Source organism: Onychostruthus taczanowskii, unplaced genomic scaffold (genome assembly GCF_017590055.1).
Source record: "Onychostruthus taczanowskii isolate IOZ18803 unplaced genomic scaffold, ASM1759005v1 scaffold23, whole genome shotgun sequence".
Lineage (NCBI taxonomy): Eukaryota > Metazoa > Chordata > Aves > Passeriformes > Passeridae > Onychostruthus > Onychostruthus taczanowskii.
The window spans coordinates 1557656-1570567 of NW_024499573.1; the positions used below are offsets into that span (position 1 = coordinate 1557656).

The 12912-nt window shown below is 44.0% G+C and overlaps 1 protein-coding gene across 2 annotated transcripts in view; it reads left to right on the top strand.

Annotated features, from left to right (window-relative positions):
* The first annotated feature begins 2132 nt into the window (after positions 1-2132).
* The window catches only part of MAGI2 (membrane associated guanylate kinase, WW and PDZ domain containing 2), a 704176-nt gene continuing 693396 nt past the window's right edge, over positions 2133-12912 (top strand). For both annotated transcript variants that reach the window (XM_041405490.1, XM_041405491.1), the window contains exon 1: positions 2133-2673. In XM_041405490.1, coding sequence (XP_041261424.1) covers positions 2373-2673 — 301 coding nt within the window. In that variant the 5' untranslated portion in view covers positions 2133-2372. The remainder of the gene's footprint in view (positions 2674-12912) is intronic.

Here is a 12912-nt window from a genome sequence, read left to right on the forward strand (position 1 = left end):
CAATAATTTCTCAATGTTTTCTTTCCCTCTGCATGTCTCTGTTCCACCTCTGGAATGCAAGTAATTCTGAGGGAAAATGAACTGAGAACCCTGTTTTCCCACAGACTTATAGAGAGGCTGATAATGAGCTGTAATTGAAACTTTTCTCATTACCAAGACATTTATATGGTCTCTCAACCATGTGAATCACTGTTTAATAAGAGGCAAGTTCATGTTACAGCCTTTGGGACATTTACAGGATCTCTCAGCCCTACCCAGCTGCCTGTTTTCATGAAATAGCTTAATTATATTTGAGATAGATTTGGGTGAAACTGCCCAACTACTTCAAAAGTTATTGGAGAAGTAAAGGAGACACAGCCAAGCATGATTGCATAAAGGCCTGTTTCCATAGAAACCAAAGGAAAAACAGCAGTACAATTTGGAAAATTTCACTGCAGAGTCACTTTAATTGAAATTTTAAAAATATCTGACCATCTTTAAATCACATGCCATAACACAAAGTACATTTCTCCTGCCTTATCCCATTCAAGACCCTGTGCACAGATCCCTGCCTTCATGTATCCCGCTCTCCTACATCCCGCAGGCACATAAACTACGCTTCTTCAGGTCAGGATGTTGTTCTGAGTGCATTCTGTCTGATGGAAACTATTTTTTTAGTCAAGGCAAGTTTCCTAGAAAGACATGCCTATTGCTACACTCCATTGCTCTCACACATGTGAGGCATATGACAGAAGTAAGCAAAGGGAGAGCCCACAGGAGGAGGGAGCCACAGTATCACCTGCTGAACAGTGTATCCACTGCTGGGGCTCTAGGGAAGGTCTGCAGGTTGGAGTGCGGGATTTTGGTCACTAAGGACAAGCAGCAGAAGGCAACCGGTGGGAGGGTGGTGAACACTTGCTGGGTGACAGTCAGTAAATTTCATGGGAAGAACTGCCACCCGTCTTTTTGTCATACTCTCTTCAGGCGTAGCACCCACCTGAGCCTTCAGCTCTGGCCAGAGCATCCAGCGTGAACAAAAATACCCACGTGCAGCTCAATAAACTGAGGTCTTCGCGTGGAGTGAAACCACTCTGCAAACGCCCGTGACACGGAGACCCTCGAAGTAAACAGGTTGGTTTTGCAGCCACAGCCCGAAGCCCAGCTGCCTTTGGTCCTTCCCGGCCGCGAGCAGAGCTCCCGGACCGCAGGACCCTTCTCCGCTCCGGCTCGGGCAGCTCCCCCAGCTGTGTGTGACGCCCCGTACGGTTCGAGGCGCTGCCGGTCCCCTCGCGGCTGCAGCGCGGGGCGGCACCGGGCACTGTCGGCCCGGGGCAGGCGGTGCCGGGCGGGGTCCGGCCGGGCCGGGGCAGCACCGGGCATTGTCCGGCCGGGCCGGGGGGTGCCGGGCAGTGTCCGGCGGGGGGCAGGCGCTGCGCAGTGAGCAGCCGGGGGCAGGCACTGGGAAGTGTCCGGCCTGGCCGGGAGGGGTGCCGGGCAGTGTCCGGCCGGGCAGGCACTGCGCAGTGTCCGGCTCAGAGCGGTGCCGGGCAGTGTCCGGCCGGGCCAGGGGGGTGCCGGGCAGTGTCCAGCGGGGGGCAGGCGCTGCGCAGTGAGCAGCCGGGGGCAGGCACTGGGAAGTGTCCGGCAGGACCGAGGCGGTGCCGGGCAGTGTCCAGCCGGGGGCAGGCACTGGTCAGTGTCCGGCCTGGCCGGGGCGGTGCCGGGCAGTGTCCAGCCGGGCAGGCACTGGGCAGTGTCCGGCTCGGAGCGGGGCCGGGCAGTGTCCAGCCGGGCAGGCACTGGACAGTGTCCGGCTCGGAGCGGTGCCGGGCAGTGTCCGGCCGGGCAGGCACTGGGCAGTGTCGGGCTCGGAGCGGTGCCAGGCAGTGGCCAGCCGAGCGCCCTCGCCCCCCCGCCCGGGCCGTTCTCCGCCTTCTGCCGGCCGTGCCAGGCAGCCTCTCTCTCGGCCTTCACTACCGGGTCAGGCGAGGCGGGAGCGGCGAAACAGCGCCCGCCTCGCTCCGGCACCGACACCGACACCCCTCCTCCTCCTCCCGGCGCCGCGGCCGTCCCCTCCCTCCCGCTGCCTCCCTCCCTCCTCCCTCCTCCCTCCTGCCAGTTTCTCTACAACTAGTGCATCCACGCGCAGGCAGGGTCCGGCCGCCGCGGCTGCCATGGATATCAGCTAAAGCCGGGAGGAGCGGGCACAGAGGCGCTCCCCGACCCAGCTCGCAGCCCGCGGGGCCGCCGGCCGGCACAGCCGCGGCCGCTGCCGCCCGCCCCGAGCCTGCCCGGAGGAGCGCGGCTGCCCCGGGGAGTGGGGGCAGAGAGGGAGGGGGGGAAGAAGAGCACAAGACTGCAGGGAGGGAGTCGGGCAGAGCATCCCCACGGCAATGTCCAAGGGCTTGAAGAAAAAAAGCCACTGGACGAGCAGAGTCCACGAGATCGTGATCGTGAGGAACCCGGAGGGACAGCTGGGCTTCGAGCTGAAGGGGGGCGCCGAGAATGGGCAGTTCCCCTACCTGGGGGAAGTGAAGCCCGGCAAGGTGGCCTATGAGGGCGGCAGCAAGTTGGTGCCGGAGGAGCTGCTGCTGGAGGTGAACGAGACCCCCGTGGCCGGGCTCACCATCAGGGATGTGCTGGCCGTGATCAAGCACTGCAAGGACCCCATCCGCCTCAAGTGCGTCAAGCAAGGTAAGGCAGGCATGGGCCCCCCTCTCTGCCCACCCCCTGGGGGCCGGGGCAGGTTTGGGGGAGCGGAGGGGGAGCAACTTTGTTGCTGCAGTTTGACTTTCCCCCTCCCCGCCGGAGCCGCCCCCTCCCCGGCGGCGGGGGGAGGATGCGAGCGGCGCTGCGCGGTACCCGCAGCCGGGCGAATTAAATGTGCGTCAGTGACAGAGCTTCGCCATGCCGGGGGGGGCCGGGCGGGGGGCGGCGGCAGCACCCCCTGCAGCCCCGGTCTCACGGGGACGGGTCCCCCCCGACCCGACCCGACCCGACCCACCGGCCCCGGTGCCCGCCGCCCCTCCGGTTGTTGCTGCCGCTGTCGCTGCCGGGGGGCCGGAGCGGCGGCCGGGGCCGGCTGCGGAGCGGGGCTTGCCCTTGGCTTCGCCTCCCTCCGGGCGCCTTGGCGTGGGGACGGGGGCTGCCGCCGCTCGCCGGGTCCCTGGTGGCGCCCAGGGTGGCTTTAGCATCTCTTAAGTGTCATTAGCGGAAAAGTCATTCATTTGATCCCTGCTGAAAACGATCGCTAATCCCAGGGAACGGGGAGCTCGGAGCAAGTGAGAGGACAGGCAGAAAGAAACTTTTGGGAGAGAACGGTATACTCTTGCCTCGCCTCTGTTCGCTTATTTATTTTGAAGTACTGTAATAGGTTAATGCGTTTCCAGGAAAGTCAGTAGAGAAGAGACGCCACAGATGCTGTTTACATGTTTGTTTCTGTCCTCTTTAAACTATGCTGAGTTGAGTTCTCTGCAGCTGAACGCTTGCGAGGACGTTTCTGCTACCCCAGCGGCATTTCTGGAGCACGGGAGCTGCTCTGGGAGCCGAGTCTGTAGGTGCTCCTTGGCTATGGGTGGTGCAGGGCTGTAGGCGTATCGCTGAAGTACGCATTCCAGCCGGGCAGTGAGCCCAGCCATTGAAAACTTGGGAATTTCTGCGGTGGGAAGTTTTTAGATACCATGCATCAGAGGCGCTTGTGCTCTGCAACTCTAGCCGTCAGCCTGTGCTCAGAGGACACAGAGGAGAATCTCTCTGACACTGGGTATAATTTGGCAATTTTACTTCCTCTTTGTAATTGACAGTTTATTGTTTAAAAGTATAGTTTGCGATACTTCTGAATGCTTGAAGAATATGCTAATTATTAGTTTATCCAGACATGACAGAACCAGTAGAAAGAATCTGATTTCCACTCAGGCCTTCAGAATGTACTTTATTGTATATCCAGTAATCTCCATGAGGTCAAGCCTCTATATACAGATATGATCTGGGACTTTTTTATTTGTCCTTTTAAGTAAGTTGTGCAATATGCTGTAGATCATATCTTGACAGCTGGGCTATACAGGGAGACACAATAGTTCTGTGTGATAAGTGAAGATTAAAAATTAGTATAATGGATTCTCTCTTGCCAGTGTAGTGTCATCTTTGGGCACCTGAACTCCAGAAAAGCTGCTCTGTACTGTCCTGTTTTTATTAATAATTTTAGTGTGGTTGGTCTTACTGTGACGGGATTGAAAGAGAAGCAGCATTTGAAGTGTCAAGAAGATAAGGGTAGATTGTCTGCTAAACCAATTTAATTTTTTTTTTCAGAAATCCTGTAGATTCTTTACAATAAGGCAAATATAAGGTTACTTTGAGTTGCTATGTGAAACATATGTCCTATCTCTTCACTGTTTTCATAACATTTCTCTTTAAGTCAAAGCAACCACTGGTGATTCATTAATGTATGCACCCTTAATAAATTACCTGTCATACATAAATTAGGGACACTAGTCAGGCTTTTAGTCTGGGAATTACTGCAATCTTCTGCATGAGACATAAGGGATAACTTCTGAATTCTGCCTAATTCTATGTATGTGTACCTGTATCTCTACATATCTGAGAAGTTTCAGTTCAGTATATTAACTCACTACAGTTTTAATGCAAGTTCTCAAAGCACTGGCCACATGTCTGTGTGTTTGGAAATGACAGCTCAGCATAGATTCTTGGACTGAGAAAGACTTCCTGGCTGGAATGATCTTTCATGTGCTCCAGCATCCTTTACGCCAAAGAGAGAGGCCTTCTGGATCCAACTTCCTATTTGAAAAAAAAAAAAAGAAAGTCAGTGGTTTGTGCACTTTACTACCTGACTCCTCCTCCGAGTGTAAGGCAGTGCATCCCTGCGCCCCTCTGTGCCAGAGCACAGGCAGCCACGTTACAGCAATATTACTGTTCCCTGACAGTGCTTTGCAGCAGTGTGTAGGAGAGAAAAGGCTGAGCAATAAAATCTTTATATGTTTTTGTAACTTTTTCACTCCTTTTAATTATGAAGCACCTTTAGGGTGCTGGAACAAGGTTAATGACTCCATTATCATTGTTTCCACATAATTTATCAATGCTATCTCTGTCAATTAGAATAGCATGACCTTGAATGCACCATGTGACTGTAGCTGCTTCTTCAGTGCTGCCTAGGAATGAAGTCAGAGAGAGAAATGTGGAGGTAGGACACGACTATTTATAATGTGATCTTTAAGAGACTGTGAGTATTTCTCTTGTTTGAAAGTTTTGACAATTCAGCAGTGAAAATTTACTTGTAGATGAAATCAGGGAAGGGCTAATTCAAGAATTAGCTGTTTTAAAGCATAGAAAATGTACTTTCTTGATTTTTTCTTATGTTTGATTAAACACCCTCCTCTCTGAAATAATTAAATACTTCATAATTTTTTTACATTACTAGATGAAATACTACTTTTGAAAAGTTGGATGGAATATTTCTATTTTGTGTTAGCTAAACATCTTGAGTTATAAAAACCCCAAACATATAATGTAGGAGTTGTTGCATATTATGAGGAGGAGTAAACTTCATGAGAAACTGATTTGCAGTTCCATGATATAAATCAACATGAATTCTTCTAGGTATGACACCTGATAAATAAATGGGGTTTTAATGGAGGACATTGTGCCTGGGTTTGCATGAGGAGAAAAGACTGTAAGAATCATTGTTATTATTATTATTATTTAGTCTTGATTGTAAGAGTTCACAAAGAAATATTCCATGGAGACTATTTCCTCTTTGGGTTTTTTTTGTTAGTTTTTTTTTTTCCTTGCGAGCCACTTGTTGTGCTACTGTTGGCAGAATCACAGAGAATCTCTGGAAACACATGGGATGAAATCTTGGCCCAGATGAATTCTAAGGCAAAGCTGTCCTTGACATCAGATGAAGAAGGCAGGGTTTCCTCTGCAAAACCCCATGCTTTTTTGAATATATATCCTTCCAATGAGAGAATTGTATACAGCAGTTACACTAGTTGGGTGTATTGCAAATGTGCATTTTGACTTTCTGCTCCTTTGGGTGAGACAAAGAACCTTTTACTGTTTCTTAAAGAAACACTTCTGAATTTCAGATGTGTTTGTTTTCACATGCAGAACAGTTTGGATTAAGTGCTGTCTTCTTCCCACACATGTACAGATGCGTAGTTGTAAAAGTAGCAGTGTGTTAAGGGAAGGCATCTTAATTTGGATAAGTAATCACATGGGGAAGAGTCATACAGGGAGCAATGTTGCCTCCAGTTCCACTGTCTGTTCACTGCTGTCTCAGATCCATGGTAATTCCCAGCAGTGGCTGCACACTCACTCCTTGGAGGGCTGCATGAACAGCCCACTTGGCTGTACTGCACAAACCAGGATCTTTATTCTTTAAATAGAGTTATAAACTTCCACAGGTGCCCTTAGCAGAATCCCAGTGAACGGTCTGAAAACATGGATTTCAGATCTCAGGAGCACTGCAGCAGATTTTGTCCTGGAGCTCCTGCCTGATGCATCCTTTTCTCGTGGAAAGTGGTTTGGATGTATTAAGTAACCAGGTGATCTGACCAACTGAGCAATTTAATTTATTTTTAGAAGTATTTAGTGGTATGGCTGTTTGAAATATGAATAAAACAGACACTTTCTATGGATACTTTCTAATGGCTCTTATATGACTCTAAGTAGTCAGACTTTAAGTGTCAACCCCTTTAGCTCCTTATGCAAAAAAGGCATTTAGTACACATAAATGTAAGGAACAACTAAAGTTTAATTTTTTCAATCCAATCATTTGCTTAATAGTAAGCATATGCTAGAATGTTTTGCTGACTATAGATGTACTTGGGCATATTTTCAAGTGCTTTCCCAGTCAGGAAAAGGTTTGGACCCTCATTAGAATGGACGCAAAAGCAGCCAAGTTTGGGCAGACTGCATCCTCTACATCCTATTCCTGGTGGCTGTGACTGTGGTTGCCGAGTAAAGACTAAAAGGACACAGGATGGTACTGTCCCAGCACCCACTGATTTGTGGCTAAGGAGTTTAGCAGCCTTGTAGTGTTTTTTTTCTTAATGGGTTCATCCACAAACTTTGCAATTAAAACCTGGCTTGACTTTAAAATTTTTTTAAAGTCTGTGGCAGGCCTTTTGCCAGAGAAATGCAGGAATGTCGTGATCTTCCAAAGTTTTGGCTGCATGTGTAAACATGTTAGTTAGTTAAAACATTAGTATTTTACTACTGACTTTTTTCATACATGTATTCCTATGTATAGTTATGGCTTTTAAAAATTTTTTCAGGTTATTTAAGGTCATAAATAATTATCTTCTACATTCATTAAAACAGTCTGTCCATATAGATAATTTTTGGTGATCTTTTATTCCTGGAGATACACTGTGTACTATATACTATACTCCAAGTTGGGAATGTTGGATATAGTTATCTTCACAAGAACAGTATTTTGAAACAGAAAGCTGCATGATTTTCCAGAATAAAAAAAATCACAACAGTCTTTCAAAAAAACAGACCCAAAGAACCCTGAAAACCTACATGGCTTACTTTCTTCTATGACTTTTGCATAGACAATATTTGAAAATAAACTTACTCCTTTTTCCTAATTTGTGCTCCTTAGGATTTTATTAAGTCCTTAAATTAAATTCAGAGTTATTTTTTTATCATTACTTTATGTTATTCTTATGCTTGTCCATCTTAATTTAAAGACCATTGAAGCTGGCTTCTGACTCATGTAGCTTGTGATTTATTCTTCAGCTCCTCCAGAGAGCTTGTGATGTTTCATGTCAGGGACTCTGTGTTCACTGGCAGTAGAATTATAATCATCAGTCTTTTCCCTTCCCTGAGAATTACAAATGTGCCATTAAAGGATGGGGCCATGACTTTGTTAGTGCATCATTTCCTTGAAGAAATTAAATAATTGAGAGTGCTCTGCTTAGTTCTGTTTAGGCACATAAGGTAAAGTTAATTTTACAGTAGGACTTGTACATCTGTTGATACTGTTGACATCAAAGGAAAGTACTGGTGTGAGGGGATAGAATTGTGTCTGACTTCCTTTATGCATCCTGTATCCTCACCTGCATTAATTCACCATTTCATGAAAGATGGATTCTGAGCTTTTGCTTTCAGTGTTCTTGATCTTCTCCTTGCTCTTTATAGATGAGGAGCTCCTTTCATGACATGAAAGATTCTATAAATTATTCATCTACATATTTTGTATACAAGAAGTGGTGTATACATGGAAAAAGTTCTCCTTCAAAAGGAACTTATGGAAGGAGGTGGTCACAACTGTGATTTAGAAAGGGTGATGGAAAGTGCTGCAGTAGTTGTAGAAGCAGATGTTGCTTGCTTTTTCCTCATTGTGCTATAAACAAAAAAATATATATATTTTTTTTTTTACTGGGCAGCATCAAGGCAAAGTTCAAAGAACATAGTGATATTTTTTACTGTGTTCACATTCTTGAACTAATTTTTTTGCTTATGTACCTAGGTGTTTATAAATATAGCAATATACATAAAAATTTGTACAATCTTTGGGTTTTTTGAGACTGGTAGAAATATTCATCTTTAGGTTGAGATTGTGTAAGAATTTGTACAGTACTGCTATGCAAGTATTGCTACAGTACTACTCTAGAATATTTTTCATTCAAGTTTTGGTGCAAATATATATGACAGTTACAACAAACCCATGCACTCAGGTGGCCAAGCAATGTACAGAATGTCACAGGATTCTGCAGGAAGTAGGAAATAAAATAATCATCAACTTTAGAATAAGATTGACTAGGTGCCTGTCCAAGTAGGTGCAGTCTAGAGCACAGAGTTGGAAGGTACTGATTTCAGTGGCAAAGTGCCTGTCATTGGGTTTTGTTGCTGAATGCCATTGCAACACTGGCCTTAACTGAATTCTCTAAAACCACAGGGGCTGTGATCCCAACAACATCTCTTCAGCACACCCAATTTGTTACAAATCTGCTTTTCAAACTCATAAAAATCCATGCAGTAAGAAGGTGACATAGTTTTCTGGCCATTTGTTTAGCTTTCTAACTGTTGGCTGAAACTACCCAATGAAAAGTGGAATGGTGGGCAGAAGCAAGAGAAAAGAAAGATGCTTAAGGGCTTTAACAAAAATTATTTAGCATTCCTAAACTGGACAAAAATCCTCATTGGTAAGTGATAATCTCAAAAAAAGTACTTATGGTTTGAATGTTATTTTAGTGTTAACCTAAAATCTCTCATTTATTCAAACCTGTTATCCGCAGTTTGGAGACTTCACTAGGAGCTGAGCTAAAAGAACGCTCTTCTTTGTGTGTATCTGCCATGTATTTATCCTTTTTACATTATTCTTGAACTCCTAGTCAGTACCTTCAGATTGCTAGAATCCAGAAAGCTTAATCAAAAGGTAGCTTGCTGTCAACACAACACTACCAGGTGTCTTCTCATTCATACATCTATTATGATTAGTAATATATGAATAATGCTGTTTCGCTCTGCTTATCAGCTTCAGACATTTCTCCTGGGTGTCTTTGATTATTTCCACAGTGCATGAATTTGAGACAAAGGAAGGTAAGACAAGGAACAAAACGGAGAAAGTAAAATTGTGTGAAAGTTCCAGGAAAAAATTTTAGAGATTATTAAAGTACATTACTGGTTTTAGAATTTACGTGTTCTGTCATATTCAAGAGAGTGTACGGCCCTGTGCCTCCAGCACAGGAAAAATCAGCACAGGGAACATGCGTTTCCTAGGTCTGTCTTAGTTTCTCAAAACATGTTGAAATCATAGAATCATTTAGTTTGGAAAAGACCTTTAAGATCCTTGACTCCAAGTGTTAACCCAGCGCTGCCAAGTCCACCATTAAACTGTAACCCTAAGTGCCACATCTCCAGGTTTGGGTGGGCAAACGCTTCCCTGGACAGCTTTTTCAGATTTTTTTTTTCTGAAAAAAGAGATTTACCAGGTAGTGTTTCATTATGGAAAGAACTGCAGGCCGAGGCAGCACCTCAGCCTTCCTGGCTCTATTTCTGCATCCTTCTGCTCTGGTGCCAACACAGTCGTGGTGTCATGGCCATAAACAGTATGTAGTGGCAGTGCAGGACCATGAACACTTGTCATTACTGTGCCTTTCTTTTCAGGCCTGTGACCTTGGGAAGCAAGGGCAACAGTCCAGGTATTCAACACCATGTGAAAATGGAATTAAAATACCAAATGTGCGTGTGTTTTATGGTTTTCAGACAAGACAAATTGGCTGTCTGTTGCCGCATCCATCGATGAAATAATGCTTTTCTATATACATTTCTATATAATATTTTTGTTACTTTCTTGAGCCATCCATGGTTCAGATCAGTGTACTTCATGGAGGCCCCCCATACATTTCAAAGCATGGAGCCCTATCTGCCACCACCATTCTCATTTCTTGCCTGCTCCAAGCCTTTTGTCTAGAAAAGCACCTTCCTGTGTCCCTGGAATTCATCTTGAACCTTTCAGGTAGCACATCTTTCAGGTCTGGCATTAGCACCAACTAGTTTATTCTGCCAGAAAGATATTCCTACCCTCTGTGCTTGAGTTTACTTCAGAAAGCATGCAGTTGTTCTGACACAGAATTCTGGCACTCCAGATCATGCCTGTTCTAATGGGAGAAAGCCTGGTAAAACAATCTCCCATTTTGCCTGGTCTGAGAGGTAGGTGACAACATATGCCAGTCTCTATAGCCAGTGATGGCAGCCATTTCATTGGCTTATCCAGAATTAGTAAATTGTCCACAGAGTTCCCAGATTACTACTCTGGGATCCAGGGTTTTCCTTTGACAGTCTGTTAGGTCAGACACTGAGGACAGAATTGAGGTCACTCACTCACTCTCTGCAGAGTCATAGTGTGTTTGTTTTTAAAAATGCTGAAGAAATATTGTGTCCTCATTATGCAGGAAAAAAGGGAAAAAGCCCCTAGAAACAGACTTCATCATTATGAGTAGTACTCTTAGATTCACTATGCATAGCAGAACAATGGAAACAGTGGTAGAGTATAATGAGCAAAATTTTCTACAGTATACTGGCAGGTATATTGTGTAGCTGTGTTAATATAACATTAGTATTCCAGAGTGGAAATCCTTCCTACAAACAGGTACAAATTGTATTTTATTACTTATCTATTTATTGATATCTTTGTATCTCACGTTGTCCTTGCATTTCTCAAAATGAAATGTGCCAAATGATTTTTTAAATTGCACATTTTAAAGTTCTTTTTGTAATTAAAAAAAAATCTTCCATCTTTGTTTCCATCATGCCACTCATGAATTAATCTGCATATTTCTGATAAAATATTGCCATTTCATAAAACAACACCTAACCTGTCCTACAGGAGCTGAAAGGAAAAAAAAAATGGGGCATCAGTCTCATTCCAGGACATCCATTTCACGTGTAAGTTCTTATTACACACTCCATTTCTTTTTCTACTTAAAATTAGACTGAAAAGTGATTAACAGTCCTATTTGTACCCCAAATGAGTTATGCTGAATAGTTTCTATCATGTTACATTCTCGCAGCTGATTCTTTAACTAGTATGAAATGGAATGGCTGTGTTCATTTCTGTTATTCCCTTACTAAGTCCTTTGTACTAAATCTGCATTAATAAATGTCACATAAGCCTCTCACATGTTTCCAAAATGGTATGTCAGTATAAACAAGTATTAATCCCATTATATTTTAATTCTCTGGCCTTGTTTTTTTAATAGGAACAGCAGTTTATATTTCCAAGTGTTGCAGGGTCCTGTTGCTAGCTTAAAAAGCTAAAAGATCATGCAGGTGCTCCTGTCATGGAGTTGAAATCCCTGTGAAGTGGGAAAGGGAGCAGCTGCTGAACTCTTTTATCAGACTGATGGAGGAACTGAACACTTCTTCAGATTAAACTATTGAGTGCTTTGCTTAGGTAAAGTGTAATTTAAATAACCCCCCAAATTACCTGTTCAGCCACTACACTACTCATTTGGAAAACTCTCCTTGAAGCTCAGGCCCACTGGGATGCCCATTCTGCACTTGATGATATTAAGTGGTTTGCTCTGACTCCTCTTCATTTTATATATATACATATACATGTATATATATAGTAATCATATAGTCATTATTTTTACTGGTATTTCTGATTTCTCTTTCCACGTGGGTTTGTTATATCTGGCTGTTGTCTCACGCATGAAATCTGAATCGTGGTGAGAGAAACTGCCTTTTTGTTGTAGCAACTAGCATGGCAATTTCAAGTTGAGAGTCTCTCGTTTCTATGGCAATGTAAGGAAGTATTCACATCAAATTCAGAGTCTAACATAATGAATTTCTTGGAATTAGTTGCTGGAAATTTTCTGTGTCGTTTTAACATAGGATCTGTATCTCTAATTGATCATAATTCAGTCTTGGTGATAGAAGCTTTAAAGTGGACAAAAGCTGAGCAATATTTTTGGATTTAAGAGAATATAGTGGTTATTACTAATGTGGAGCTTCTATTATTGGTAGTGCTGGTCTGTTGTCTCATGGTTTTTCTATTATAGCTACTGCTAGTGAAACCTATTAAAAAAACCTTTGTTATACTGTGTACAGAGAATATTTTTCCTAAAGAATTTGGTTTTTCATTTTATCTACTTGGTTACAGATGTGGAAGGACATTTCTGCCCTGTAAACTTCTAGAAGAATTACTGGAATTTCAGACAAGCCAGTAAAAAGAGCTTTTTCTACACTCACTCTATTTGGTCGTTTTCCAGTAAAAATAGCATAAAAGATTTCAGGGAAAGAATCCATTATAGTACTGGAGGTTTTGTAAGAAAATAAAGTAAAGTCAACATGTTTGGTTTGCAAATTAAAATTGAAAGTCGGTAATTGAAATATCAATTAAAAGGTCTTCTGGATTCATATTTATATTGAGTTTTTATGTTAAGCCTGTGATACTTATGT